The following is a 14317-nucleotide window of genomic DNA, read 5'->3' on the forward strand; positions in this document are numbered from 1 at the left end:
GCTTGGTTGTTTGGTCCGTCTGTAAATCCCCGCCGACTTTGCATGCGGGTGGACTACATGCTTTTCTCTCCATCATTGACGGAGTGAAGGACTGGTCCCTAATCTTCGAACTTTCTTTACTTCCTCACTGCGGATCTACTCACGCGTATCTTAGCAAAATGTTCCAAAACAACATTTTCTCTTACTCTCTTACCTTGCAAGATGAGCCAGATTCGACACCAGACAAAGAAGACGCACTCCCTTCTCCACGGCCACGGCGCTACTCACAAAAAGCCATCTTCACCACCGCCATAATAGCACTCATCTCAATACTATGTTTCGCATTTGCCGTCTTCGAAATGCTCCAACTCACTTCACCCGCCCTCCTATCTCCGGATAGTTTCTTTCCTGACTGTAAATATGAGATCCGAGCTCCACCATTTCAAGAAACGTACTAACAGAAAGAAAGTCCCAAGCGTAAAGATGAAATTCGTAGAAGGCGAAGACAACGACTTCATGCGCTTCGATGAAGTAGGCGACGCGGCGTGGAACGGGATGATTCCAAGTACTCTCTATCTAATCTCACCACCTCACAAGTACCTTTCACTGACTGCTGAATCAGATGGTGCCGGATACGTCAAAGTAGACCGTCCAAGGCGGTACGACATGGAATCCAGCGTTCCTTACGGCCTGGGCAACGAAGACGCAGAAGTCTACCAAGCCTCCGTAGTCCACCAACTTCACTGCCTCGTACATCCCCTCCTCCCACCCCCCATTCCCACCTTCTGACCTCATCTCCAGGGCACACTACGCCTCGTACTCGCCGCCTACGCGCGTCACGAGCGGTTGGAGAATTACTACGACAGCGAGCCGCACATGCGGCACTGTCTGAATATCCTGCGACAGGGGATATTGTGCGCATCGGATGCTACGCTTGCGTTTTCGAAACCGACGGGCAGGACGGAGGAGGGGTTATTTACGGCCAAGTTTAATAATATTGGGACGGTGCATACATGTCGGAGTTGGGAGGCTGTGAGGGCGTTTTTGGAGGGGCATCGGGCGATGGATAGGAATGCTACTGTGGGGAGTACGTAAGTATAGGGTTGGATGATAAAACATTAATTGACATCAACAACTTGTTGCAAAGCTCACTTTTGTCTTCATCGATATGCCATGTGTATGCATTATGCTCGTCATTGCCGAAGAAACGCCAAACCCATCCAGCTCTACGGGTATATATGCGCAAAAATACAACATCTTAACGTTACGTGACATTATAAGCGGCGAAACCATGCCTATCCAAAAACTCTGAGGAAGCCCCATAACCCAGCACCGCATAAAACGGGAATCGTCAGATTATCGTCCCAGCCAAACAAATCAATAGCTTCGCTCACGCTCGCTATGAAGCCTGCTGCGACGCTCATAGCGCCCAAGGCCCAGTAGCCCGTGATAGTCGCGTGTTTCGTGTCTACGCCCAACATCTCGCGAGCCTGTGCAGGTAACATGAGCGCGCCCTGATACGCAAACGCATACTCGCCAGTGTTGTATTCCGCATACATGGGGCCCAAGACACCCCACCACAATCCCGCGGTAATAATGCCCGTCGCAAACGCCGCCAGGCTACCAGCCAGACTCTTCCCGCGCCGGACTTGCGGCGTGTATCTGCCCCATAACCGGCCAAACGTACTCGCCGCCGTATCGCACCAACTCAGTAGCAGTATGCTCATGACGCCGACGTCTTTGGGACACCAGCGCATGACCAGCCATGCGCCGAGGAGGTAGCTGATGACGCCGTTGTAGCCGTCGACTTCGGATTCGCGCATGAAAGCGCCGAGGCAGCGGATGTAGAAGCGATTTATGTGCGGGTAGCGGTGGCGCAAGAGGTCGGCGCAGAAAATGGGGACCAGGCACGTGAGAAGGACGGGATGAATGGAGGCTGTTTGGATGCCGGTGGCGTACAGGGCGAGGGTGAGGAAGCCGATGGAGACGTGGAGGATTTTGCGGGGGATTTCATGTTTGTGGATCTGTCAGGGTGTGTTAGTATCATGTGTGCGTGTTGGAGAGGTGTAGGTGAAGGGTGAAGTGCAAGAGAACGTACAAATGACCGCCATTTCTGGTGGATAGGAATCAGGCCCAGCGGACTTGGACTCCGGCTCATTTCTCGCCAGTAGTTCTTGTTCGCCTGTGCCGGACTCAAGTGTCCATTCGACGTGCCGAGTTCCATACTCTTCTTCATTTGTCTGCGGCCTGTCAAGCCACTCATTCGCTGCCGACTGCCTACGCCCCCGTTTTCTAGTATCGGGCTCCGACTCTTCGCTCGTGCCCGCTTCTCTGGATCTGAGCCGGAGTCCTCGTCTATCGGCGGGGGTGAATGCGCGCTGCTATACTGCTTGCTCTTCCGCGTCGACGAGCGCGTCACAGGGCCGAAGTAACCATCTTTCCCGCTGCCAACTTCGGACGGCGTAGGACTTGGAGATATCACCCGCGGTGTGCTGGGGATCTGATACTGGCGAGACGACTCCATGGCTGAGCGCCAGCAGGTGGGAAAGTACGGGAGCGGAGGTGCGCGGATGAGGCCGGTCAGGCGGGAGCGTACTAATAGCGCGAGGTGGGCAAGCAAGCCTGAATTCGGAGTTTCCAGATGTGGACTTTGATTCGAGAAGGTGCGGTGGGCGTGAGGCTGAGTAGTTCCAAGCAGGCTGCTCAGGAAGGCCTCGACCTGTGCGACGCTGCCGTCAGCATCGGATGCGGAGGGGTGGTTTAAGCAATCTGTGGACGCCGTGGATTCGTCCGGGCGGCGCGCATCCTCGGACGGAACGGGAGATGCCACAGTTTAGGCGGGCGACAGCGGTCGGGGTGTTCTAGGGAGAGTTTCGGGGACACGTTTGGTGCGGAGAATGACGCCGTGCTATTATTGTTGTTCAGCCAGGGAAATTAAAACATGCAATCATGCAAATGGCGGATTGTGATGTCGATCTGACTTGGCGGTGATATCAGCTTGCATGTGAAGATCCCTATGTAGGGCTGGTTACTCAGAAGGAACTGGAGACGATATGGAATATTCTATGATTACTGTCGAGTACGGGCTCCTCGAGTCTTGTACATCATTTCGGCGGTGCCTATGACGAAATTGGTCACGCGCCACTGGCTGCACCTGCCATCCAAAGTACCGGTGGTGTGGCGTCGGTAGCCAATCAGAGCACGCTTCAACTTTTTTGTTCCAGCAAAACTTTGGGCGCAGCTTTGCGCGTCTTCACGCTTCACAACCACAGCTGCGTTTCCGCCATACATGACATGGCGCCACAAACGAAGATCGATCGCTCGTTCAGCGCCTTGACGCCTGCGCTGTCAGAATGGATCATCGACGCCGTGGATGCTATGGGTTTTGTGAAGACCACGCCTGTGCAGCATGCAGCTATCCCCATGTTCATGAAAAACTCCGATGTTGTTGTAGAAGCCGTGACTGGGAGTGGGAAAACACTTGCGTGAGTTTGGACGAATGACGTCTAACGGTGTGAGCTAACATCTAATCAGGTTTTTGATACCCATTGTAGAGCGACTGCTGCGCGAGGATGCGCCCACGAAGAAGCATCACGTGGGCGCCATCATCATCTCACCAACCCGGGAACTAGCAACACAGATACACACAGTTTTATCGTCGCTCCTAAAGTTTCATGCCCCATCGGCAGCGATGCTTGAGCCTGACGATGAGGACACGGACATGGAAGACGCGGATACTCCACCAAAACCAACATTCCCACCTGGAACACTCAAAGCCGTTCCTCAACTACTTCTTGGCGGATCTGTCACTCCTGCTCAAGATCTCAGTGCGTTCCTGAAGAAGTCGCCAAATATCTTGATTGGTACCCCTGGGAGGCTCCTGGAATTGCTTCGTTCGCCTCATGTACACTGCCCACAGTCATCATTTGATGCGTTAGTCATGGATGAAGCAGATCGACTACTGGATTTAGGTTTCAAGGAAGACCTTCAAAAGATCATTTCTCGTCTTCCTAAACAGAGAAGAACGGGACTGTTTAGTGCCAGTATGAGTGAGGCTGTCGATCAACTCATCCGTGTTGGTCTTCGTAATCCTGTCCGTATTGCTGTCAAGGTCAAAGCACGAGCTACTGGCGAAGATGGCAAGATCGAGGACAAGCGGACACCAGCCAGTTTGCAGATGTCGTACCTCGTTACACCTCCATCACACAAAATACCAGCCATGAAGAAGATCCTGTCATCGCTGCAACCGCAACCTCAAAAGTCGATCCTGTATCTTTCAACTTGCTTTTCTGTCGATTACTTCCAGCATGTTTTACCAGAGGTTCTGCAAGGCTATGACATCGTACCGTTGCACGGAAAGCACCCCGACAAAGTGCGGCGCAAGAATTTCAACAAATTTGTTGATAGCGTCACCCCTTCAATACTGTTGACCACCGATGTGGCCGCCCGTGGACTCGACATCCCCTCCGTAGATCTTGTTTTCCAGCTCGACCCCCCAAGTGATCCCAAGACGTTCATCCATCGATGTGGTCGCGCTGGAAGAGCTGGTCGCAGAGGCTTAGCTGTTACATTCCTCAACCCCGGACGAGAAGAAGATTACATTGAGTTTCTGCAAGTTCGCCAGACTCCAATATCGCCTCTAACTACACCCGAAATCACAGTAACGGACGAAGATGCGAAGGCCGTGACGTCGAAGATCAGAAAGAAAGTTCGAGAAGATCGAGCTCTTTTTGACAAAGCTCAACGTGGCTTTGTGTCCTGGGTCCGTGCATACAGCAAGCACACTGCCAGCTCGATATTTCGCATAGATGATCTTGACTGGACCGAGCTAGGCAACGCATGGGGTTTGCTCACACTGCCCGGTATGCCAGAGTTGAAGAAGTGGCAAGGCGACAAAAGACTTGGAATTGAGCTGGACCTTGCAACATACGCATACAAAGACAAGGCGCGCGAAAAGCTGCGATTAGAAGAGCTCGAACGAGACAAGGAGGAAGGTACGAAGAAGAAGCAGCACAAGAAGGAGGATAGGGAAAAGTCTGCGTGGACGGAACAAAAGGAGAGCAAAGCGACGAAGGAGGTACGCAGGGAAAAGAAGAAGTCAAAGCGGGAGCATGAGCGCCTGGCGAAGATGACAGACGAAGAGAGGAAGGAAGAGGACAGGGTACAAGCCATGATTGAGCAGATGCGCAAGAAGGTTGCAAAACAGGAAGCTGAAGATGCTGACTTTGAGGGATTCAGCGACTAAGTGTGAGGACCAGGTCAATACACGCTATGGTTATTTCGAGGCTTTGGCACTCGAGACTCGTGGTTGAGGCGATCGTAGGAGTAACAGGAGTTACTTAGCTGCTGGTGATAGCCAGCAGCTTGATCGATTCACTCAGGTTTGATCACGTCATTCACAAACTTTTGGGCAAATAGTTGCCATAGAGCTGCTATGACGACATCAATCCTTTCTCCTTAGCTTAAGAGGTGGGAGTCTTAGTGGTCTAGGACTACAATTCTTTCACTCACCACCTGCAAGACCAGGCTGTACCGGGGGTTTACCGAGACTAGCCAACGGCTTTCCTCTCCCTATATAATACGCACTCACAATCACAACGAACTTTCTTATAGTGTACATCAACTCCGGCCCAACCACTAAATTCTTCTAAACCCCTTGTCTCCTAACCAGAAATCACCAGAACAGTAAGCATGGACTACACAGTCCCTACCAGCAGCATGACCACAAAGGATTTGAACGAGAAGAGTAAGTATACCATTCCTCTACCCCATGCTTGGGCTACTCATCCGCTAACAATGTCCAGTGCTCGAGTCTTACCAGCTCCGTCATGACGGTTGCGTGGCCACATGCCGGGTCATCGAGTACGAGAACGAGATGCGCCTTGCCAAAGCCGAAGCCACCATTAGCTCAGCCCTCAAAGAGCTCGCTGTGGCAAAGAACTTGGCTAAAGGCGCGCAAGCTAAGTCCAAGGCGATCGACACCGGGGCACTAGTCTTCGATCCTAGCATATCCGAAGGTCAACGATTACTCGATGACCAACACCTGCAACAGCGCAAGGCTGAGAAAGCTGTGCTGGAGCCCAACGCACTGATGTCGGCGCGAGAGACGGCTGAGACTAGGGTCCAAGATGCTCGCGATCGACTAGTCGAAGTCAAGGCTGAAGCTCTGCGCAAAGAGACGGATGCGAAATCGGTCGCGAAGTATGTGCGAGACAAAGTCGGTGATTACATGGAAAAGTTGCTGGACCTTGAATCACGAGTCGACATTCCGATGTCGACAGCTACTGGCATCACATCTGTTACTAAAGGTACGACGACCCTTTCACAACGTGTCGCCAGAAGACACTGGACTACTCCACTTCCAGACCGACCCATCGACCAACGCCGCGGCAAAGCTGAAGCTGACCTCCGCTCCGCTCAGCTTGCTTATGAATATCACATCGAGTCAAACCCCACAGCAGCAGCAGAATCGAAGGCAGAAGCGGAAGCCGCCTACAAGACGTTCAAGGAAGCTGTGCAGGCGGTGCGAGAAGCAGAAGATCAGTCTAAACTGACTTCGGCGGCCCACAACTCATCTGGGCGGGTTTATGTTTCATGTCTTGCGGCCTGTGACCAAACCTACAAGGCTCGGTGCGAGATGATTGAGGCCCTTCGGCGCCACAAATCTGCGGCTGCGAAAGCTCGGGAGTGCCACAATCGGCCGATTATATTGCGTTGTCTGGTTCGATCGGCTGAGGCGAAGCTTCTATTCTCGAGATATTAGGTGGAACGCAAAGAGATGGAGGCTTGGCATGAGGAGAGTCTGAGGGAGCTTGGTGGTAGAGAAATAGTGTGGTGTGTGGCCTAGGAGGGCGAGGTATGGATGTATGGTGCGATCGTTCCGCATATTGTCGAGGATGATGTCTGATTCTCGATGGTGAGCGATGTGTAATGGACTGAAGCATACTGGCCTGCATCAACTCTATTCATGGAGTTCATACATCTGTGGCGCTGTAGTCTGGAAGCACGTGAGCTTGATGAGTCACCCACGCTAGGCAAGAATTCAATGGCTGCACTATCTCGATTGACTTGTAGCCCTTACTTAACATGTACCGATCGATTGCAGCGAATCACTCAATATTCCAGAGGTTTGGTGATTACCGGAAAGCCTGGTCGCTTACTTTTGGGAAACACCAATATCGACCACAATCCGCCATCACCCCATCACCTTACCACAATTCAGCTTCCGCAGAAATTCCAGGTCATCCGTTTTCGGTCCAAATGGACACACAACCCCCAGCTCAACTACCTGAAATAATGCCTTCATCACCACCCAACATCCCTCTCGCAGAACGCATGAAGAAATACGAAGCCGTCTACGACACAACCCTCCCATCAAACAGCCCCATCATACTGCGCCTCGACGGCCACAACTTCTCGCGGTTCACTTCACACTTCGCCCGGCCCTTCGACGAGCGTATCCACTCCGCCATGCTATCCACCTGTACCTCTCTGCTCACCTTCTTCCCCAGCGCAACCCTCGCATACACGCAATCCGACGAGATAACGCTGATCTTCCCCAGCGGCGTCGGCGCATTCGGCGAAAGAGTGCAAAAACTATCCAGCCTGGCAGCGAGCTACACGTCTGTGAATTTCGTCAAGCACCTAATCGCAGCTGTAGATGCGCAGCCGGAACCCGCGCTCAAAGGTGAAGGTGGGAAAGACGTGCTGTGGACCGCGCATTTCGATGCGCGCATCTTCGCCGTGCCGAGCATTGAGGAAGCGCTGAATAATCTGCTCTGGCGCTGCAGAAACGATGCGGTGAGGAATTCGGTGAGTTCGTTCGCGCGGACGATGTACTCGACAAAAGAGATGCATGGAAAGCGCGCAAAGGAATTGGTGGCGATGATGAGGGAGGAAAAGGGTGTAGTTTTTGAAGATGCGGTGCCGAAGTGGGCGATTGAAGGGTGTTTGATTAAGAGGGAGCAGGTGGATCATTGGGGGAGGAATGGTAAGACTGGGGAGATGGAGATGACATTTCGGGCAAGGGTGAGGGTGGAGGAAAGGGGTGTGAGGGAGTTTGGGGAGGAGGGGTTGAGGCTTGTTCAGGAGAGGTATTGGTGATGCGCGGGTTGGTCTGGGGTAGCAGGAGTTCGGGCCATTCTGCATGTCCTTACCTTGGGTTCAACCAACATGGTGTCGATATCTATTGAAGTGTAAGCACTTGTGACTTGGAAGCCTCGTAGTGCTCACGTGCGGCTAAGGCAAAGTCGGCCAGGCTAGGAGGCTTAGCGCGCAACCTTATCCTCCGATTCTATTTCAGGCATTGCCACCAACGACATCACCGCACCACAAATTCAAGACGATCGAAATGTTTCGTGCAGGCTGCGCAGGGAGCTTCTACGACTGGATGGATGGCACAATGTTTCATGCAACTGCGCAAAGATAAGATACTTATCCGTAGAAAGCATAACGTTCTTTTCGGCCCTACAACCATCGATTCGACTCCTTAATGATGATCTGACGCTCGTAGCGTGTAGCCTAGAAAGGCGCCAACAAAACCTCCCTGTACACTCAATTGATGCGCTATATCGCGCGGACCAACGTAACGTCATCCTGTCTGTTTTTTCTCTCCATCTCTCCTTCCTCATCGTGAGGTATCGCTGTCATGGCGTACCAACCCGTGCAGGACCCGGATATACGGCCAATACAACCTGCACATTTCGGCACCATCGAGCTCGACACCCAATACGATCCTGCTTATGCGCCAGCGCATGGAAGGTCTCCGAGCATCTCCCGGAGTCCGGACGAAGAGTCGAAGGGCGAGGATATGGGGGATAAAAATCCTTTTTTTCGCAGGTCAAGGACCACAAGCTGGTCGACGACCTGGCCATTACCTCCACCGCCCGGTGTTCGTCCGAGTGTTCAAGCGCAACAGGTTGCGACTTTGACTCCGCTGAGAGCTAGTCTCATGGTTTTCGATGCGGTCTTGGCATCCACACCGATCATGTTTGTTGGTGAGTTTCATCTAGATCTACTTCTTCTGCGAGGAATACGCTAAGACCTGTCAGCTCTTGCTTTGACAGCTGCGGGACTGGATGGCAAAGAGGCATCGCTTTATGGCTTCAAGCTTGAACAGACGTTACTGCTGTCGCCAACTATCTTCCCGGTGATCTTCGCTGCTCTCATGGGAAGATTTTTCCGCTCGTTGGGAGTATACCTTGCTGAAAGAGGGACCACACTTGGACGTCTCGAGCAGCTTTTTGGATGCCAGTCTGTTTTTACAGCCCTCGAGCGCCAAATCACTCTTCGCTACTGGTCTATCGTCGGAGTCTTTACGGTACTTATATGGCTCTTGTCACCTGTTGGCGGCCAATCCGCTCTCCGACTTCTCAGTACAGAAAATCAGAACATCTCATCGATTGCCACCGTTCGTTACCTGGACCCTGGATCTGCAACAACTTCATCTCTGGAAGGTGCTAGTTCCATGAACAGCGCGCGTGGGACGTACACTTCCATCTTTTTGGCTGCTCTGCTCAGTAGTTCCAAGTACCAGGACACCTCTATGGACCTATGGGGAAATGTGAAGCTCCCTTTGTATAGAGACATCGAAGGCGACACTACAGACGAGTGGAAGCGAGTATATCGTGATGAAGAAGGAGGCAATGCGACTTATGGCTCCCTCATTGGTGTACCGACAATTGGTATGCCCCGAGACGGCTATAGCAACTTCACCATCAAGGCACGCCAATTCGACATTACGTGCTCAAGGAACGAGATTCAATCTGGCCTAAAAAATGAAAGCCTATGGGCCAATGTTACTGGAACGTGGGGTCTGATGGGCGACCCATCTTCGCCACGTATAGGAGAATACCCGCGTCCTATTCTCTCAATGTCTTTGGCTATTGACGGCGACACTTCCTCGAATTACTCGGTAACCGCTTGCAACGTGGACTACAACTACTTTGAGGCGCGAGTCAACTGCAATGGCACATCGTGCGGCGTCGGGTCAATGCGAAAGCTCGATTTGTTTGGAGACGGGTACACGAACGACACCGATCTTGTCACCCGGGCCAATATCATCCGGAACCTCATGACAGTATTGCCACGAGTCGACAACACGGATGTGAGCAGCCCTTCAGCCCGAGGCTCTACAAATGCGGAGAAGTGGATGGCAGATCCAACAAACTTCATCGGCGCAACTTTCGATTATGTACAGCTGTACAAGCTCGATCCTGACGTCTTCGCGCGACGTCTTACCATCTTGTGGAATACCTTCCACCAGTCTACGTTCGCAACTACTACACTGGGCGGAGCTCTGCCGAGTAACCTCACACAGACAGGCCTGTTGGTCAATCCCAACGGCTTTAGCCCAAACATCACATTCAACGGCACGCAAGCCCGTGTAATCCAGCAAACACTACCAGTATACAAAACCAACTGGAAGTGGTTCGCTGCGCTCTTGTTCAGCTCGCTCATATTGTTATCTGCAGCATACGCAGGCCTTGCGATCAGGTACATGACACTCGCGCCAGACATCATCGGGTACGCTTCCTCGATGGCGATGCTGAACCCATACGTTCCGATAAATACTGGCGGGTCGACATTGTACGGCCTCGAGCGCTCAGCCTTGTTGCATGATCTGCCAGTGCGCATAGGAGATGTGCGTCCGAACGAGCCCGTCGGCACGATCGCGTTTGCCAAAGCGGACGATGGGCGGGTTGCGAGACTGAACAGGAGACGATATTATATATAATTAATGAGAACAGTATAGATTTTATGTACTCGAGATTAGAGTTTAATGATAGATTCAACCTCATTGTTGGGGGTTGTGCTGCTGCATAACCCCCACGCTTTACCTTCACCCTTCTTTTGCCCTGAAGCATGCAACTGCACTCCTTCTCACCACCATGACTCCCGATCAGCGGACCTTCGAACATCGTCAAACATCGCTACAGCATCGACACAGCAGAGCTAGCCCGAACTGCGCCAAGCGTCCGCGTTCAAGCGCTACATCTTACACTCCGCTTAATTCCAGGATGTCGTTCACGCACTCGAGACGGTAATATCGCGCATTCTATAAACACGATCTTTCCAGTAGAAAACCGCCATTGTGAAAATGTTTCGCACGCATGCCCCTGCTAAACCGCACCTGAAGCACTTGTTGCGCCAAGCACGTCCCGTCGCGAGTTTCAGGCGCTCAGGCAGAGTATTCTGGAACACAGGATTGTGAGCATTGACGCTGCGAATTTCGACACTTGTGGCGATGATGTTGTGAAGCCGCAGAGTGCATGCGGGTATATATTCGTGTGTGGGAGCGACGATGAAATGAGCCAGCAAGTCTCATCCATTCTCAGCAACATTCACTACCACTTTCCATCTACATACATTCTTTAAGCGCAAGTCGCTCTTTTTATACACACGTACTTTTGATACCCACTTTTTTCCAATTCCATTTCTTCACACATACCAAGCAAAACCAATCCAATCCAATCACCATGCAGTCCTTCACTACCATCCTCGCTCTCGCCATCGCGGCCACCTCTTCCGCCGCCGTGCTCCCGCGCCAAGCTAACGCCCAGTCCTTCAACGGCGCGCTGGGTGGCATCGCGGCGACGCCTGTGCTCGACTCGGGCAACGCGGTGCGCCCGTTTAGCGTCAAGGGCGACACGTTTGTGAACCTCAAGGGCGCGCTGCAGAGGAGCTGCGATCAGCAGTTTAATGCTTGTGCGAATGTGGCGAATGCAGGGAACGCCGCGTTTAGCACGCAGGAGTGCAGTGCGCAAAAGAGTGAGTGTTCATTGCTTTGAATTTGAGAGAGACGAATGCGTGCTAATGGTTGTGTAGCTCAGTGCGATGCTGCGAACTAGAGGTGGACTGAAGTGTTTTGGTGGATTTCATGAGATACGACCATGATAGAGAGGTTGTGGCTGGTGTAGATTGGCTCTGCATGGATGTTGCGGTCCTACACACGTAGCGCGCCTTTGTGACAGCTGTCAGATGGAGCGGAGAATGAAATAATGTCCGTTCTGAAACTTTGTGTCATCAGGCTGAGCCACCTCGTGACAGTTGATATGCAGCACAAAAGTAGCACTGATGGAGGGGCATCTTTGCGTACTTACTTACCACCATGACAGCAGCGCAACGCTATTGTAGAAGGTTTTCAGAGAGTATCGGTACAAGTACTCGACATGCTTACGATTCATCCGTGTAAATCCAAGAAATAGTTGTCTTACTTTGACTCGTGCTGTAAAAGTGGACAAGCATTATCTGACAGTTCATAACTGTCTCACCAGAGGTGGGTTTGTGCAGTAGCAATTATGGCAGAATGCTCGATCCAGTTGCTCGCAGATTGTTCCGGCGAGCATGTTGGTCGTAGAGGGCGCGTATTGATGTAGCCTTTGGTTTGGGATTCTGATGAAGGGTCAAGTGGATCATTGTCCAATGCTGTTACTGTGCCGTGTTGGCAATATTGCGAGCACAAATTAGCATCGCCATCGGTTCAGGATCATCCGTATGATTATGCTGTTTCGACTCGCGCCTGTATTCCTGGGAATTGAAGCTCTACTTCCAAGGTTAAAATCTTCTCAGCCTCATCGGTGACGTGTTCGTTTTGTACCCACTCGCGCCGCGCTGAGAGCATTATCATCCGAGGCCAGGATACTAGCCATCTTCTGGTAGTCGAAACAGCACACGTCGCCAGTCAGTGCACGATGGGGATGTTTCCCCACGCAATCTCGATGGATACCAGCCGCAAGCGGCTACAGTAAATGTGCCACCAACCGCCAGACCGGGAGCTAAAACAACCCGAGCGTACGTGTAGTTGGTGGCGTCTCCATTCTTCCAATGGGCGTGAACGATGGCTCCAATGAGAAGCTCGACCACGTCCATGGAAGCAACCGATAGCCGCGCTGACTACGGCCGTCCCAGAAAGACCTGATCAACACACCGTTAACGTTTCGGTAGATGTTTATTGCCGAATAAGACGTTAGTTGCGAAGGCATAGCGGTAACAAGGCATTCCGCCAAGGTGAAGAAGATTGCCCAGGTGGCACTGACAGTAAATGAAGAAGGGATGCAACGATCGGTGGACAACGTTGCTAAAGCCATCAGCTCGAGCTAGGAAACATAGTAAGCACTAGCCCTATCATCAACGTAGGCGATTTGTTGTTGGTATGTTCACAACCAAATGCACAACTGCACATCGAAGACAGAATTTGGTTGTTATCGATAAGGTCGTCTATTTGGCAACTGCCATTCGTCGGCTAAATTTGAGTCGGAGGATCAGCGCTCCGCGCTTAAAATATCAGATCGTGAACTGCGCACGAGCCCTGTACCCCACCTCGAAGACCTTGAGATGAAGAACGTCTTCATCCCACTACCACGCCACTCTACATCATGCGTTCAATTCAGCGGCTCGAGATCCCGATCATGACTTGCTCGATCAGCATAAACAACCAACATCTCCAAACACTGCGCCGATACGTTCGTTTCAAGGAATGATGAGGCTCGAAGCGCCTATATACTGTGCCGCATCGTCATCATCTACCCAACCTCGTGCGGGGGCCGAATGCTATTAATATGCCAACCTGCATGATCTTTTCATAACGCGGCGGCAAGAGTGTACACTAGGCTAGCCATCTGGCCACGCCAGCGCTTATACTACTATTCTGTACGGCTACACCTTCACCGGTACCCGGCCTGATGGCATCCGACACCCACGCCGCACTCAGCCGCTTTTCTTGGCATTTATTCGTGGAGGCGGGCATGGTTTCTTGCGCCTAGCCTGACAGGTGAATGGTCGATCAGCTCGGTAATGCATCATCTTCTAGAAAGGAAGTGTAGCGGGCATGTACGCCGCAGTAAGCCACAGTGTTTGGTGTTTCGCGTACCCTCCAATGATAAATTTGGGTGGCGGAGGCGTACAGCAACCTGCATAGATTATAGTTGAAGGTAAGTACAACAGTGAGCGATTGCAGAAAGTGGTCAGCTTTGAACATTTCCTCAGTCTACCTTCTTCTCCCTTTTTACAGTTGCTTCATCCAGTTCGTCTAGTCTCTTTGATGCCTTACCCTATCTCTATTCCTGGCAGGTCATCGAACATGGTACGCTCACCGCGCAGCCCGGCATTCCCCGGTATACCAATCTACCTCGAAGCCCATGATGAAAGGGGAGCTTTCAAAACCTACGGCACCACCCCCACGACACCTACTACACCAGAGATCCTACCACACAGTAAACCGACCTACTTGAGCCCAGCACATGCCACCGTGACCCAGCCATCTCCCACCGACGTCCCAAGCCCAAGCCCAACCACAACGATCCAAACGTCTAGTGATCGATCCATCATCTGGCCTATT

The 14317-nt window shown here is 52.0% G+C and overlaps 8 protein-coding genes across 8 annotated transcripts; 6 read left to right on the forward strand and 2 right to left on the reverse strand.

Annotated features, from left to right (window-relative positions):
* Positions 1-158: 158 nt before the first annotated feature.
* On the forward strand, positions 159-768 carry SNOG_06467 (hypothetical protein; the record flags this gene model as incomplete). The annotated part of the gene is made up of 2 exons (XM_001796785.1): positions 159-393; positions 449-768. The coding sequence occupies 2 exons, from the start codon at positions 159-161 to the stop codon at positions 766-768; spliced, it is 555 nt and encodes a 184-aa protein (XP_001796837.1).
* Positions 769-1274: 506 nt separating this feature from the next.
* Positions 1275-2215, reverse strand: SNOG_06468 (hypothetical protein; the record flags this gene model as incomplete). Its single annotated transcript, XM_001796786.1, has 2 exons — positions 1275-2003; positions 2078-2215. The coding sequence occupies 2 exons, from the start codon at positions 2213-2215 to the stop codon at positions 1275-1277; spliced, it is 867 nt and encodes a 288-aa protein (XP_001796838.1).
* A 1058-nt stretch (positions 2216-3273) lies between these two features.
* On the forward strand, positions 3274-5224 carry SNOG_06469 (hypothetical protein; the record flags this gene model as incomplete). Its single annotated transcript, XM_001796787.1, has 2 exons — positions 3274-3464; positions 3514-5224. 2 exons carry the CDS (start codon positions 3274-3276, stop codon positions 5222-5224), a joined length of 1902 nt encoding a protein of 633 aa, XP_001796839.1.
* A 446-nt stretch (positions 5225-5670) lies between these two features.
* SNOG_06470 (hypothetical protein) lies at positions 5671-6742 on the forward strand (the record flags this gene model as incomplete). The annotated part of the gene is made up of 3 exons (XM_001796788.1): positions 5671-5725; positions 5784-6287; positions 6345-6742. The coding sequence occupies 3 exons, from the start codon at positions 5671-5673 to the stop codon at positions 6740-6742; spliced, it is 957 nt and encodes a 318-aa protein (XP_001796840.1).
* Positions 6743-7275: 533 nt separating this feature from the next.
* On the forward strand, positions 7276-8082 carry SNOG_06471 (hypothetical protein; the record flags this gene model as incomplete). Its single annotated transcript, XM_001796789.1, has 1 exon — positions 7276-8082. One exon carries the CDS (start codon positions 7276-7278, stop codon positions 8080-8082), a length of 807 nt encoding a protein of 268 aa, XP_001796841.1.
* An 883-nt stretch (positions 8083-8965) lies between these two features.
* On the forward strand, positions 8966-10714 carry SNOG_06472 (hypothetical protein; the record flags this gene model as incomplete). The annotated part of the gene is made up of 2 exons (XM_001796790.1): positions 8966-8975; positions 9045-10714. 2 exons carry the CDS (start codon positions 8966-8968, stop codon positions 10712-10714), a joined length of 1680 nt encoding a protein of 559 aa, XP_001796842.1.
* Positions 10715-11456: 742 nt separating this feature from the next.
* On the forward strand, positions 11457-11933 carry SNOG_06473 (hypothetical protein; the record flags this gene model as incomplete). The annotated part of the gene is made up of 2 exons (XM_001796791.1): positions 11457-11748; positions 11806-11933. 2 exons carry the CDS (start codon positions 11457-11459, stop codon positions 11826-11828), a joined length of 315 nt encoding a protein of 104 aa, XP_001796843.1. The 3' UTR covers positions 11829-11933.
* A 314-nt stretch (positions 11934-12247) lies between these two features.
* On the reverse strand, positions 12248-12629 carry SNOG_06474 (hypothetical protein; the record flags this gene model as incomplete). Its single annotated transcript, XM_001796792.1, has 2 exons — positions 12248-12411; positions 12578-12629. 2 exons carry the CDS (start codon positions 12627-12629, stop codon positions 12248-12250), a joined length of 216 nt encoding a protein of 71 aa, XP_001796844.1.
* Between the last annotated feature and the right edge of the window lie 1688 nt (positions 12630-14317).

Source organism: Parastagonospora nodorum (assembly GCF_000146915.1).
Source record: "Parastagonospora nodorum SN15 chromosome Unknown scaffold_9, whole genome shotgun sequence".
NCBI lineage: Eukaryota > Fungi > Ascomycota > Dothideomycetes > Pleosporales > Phaeosphaeriaceae > Parastagonospora > Parastagonospora nodorum.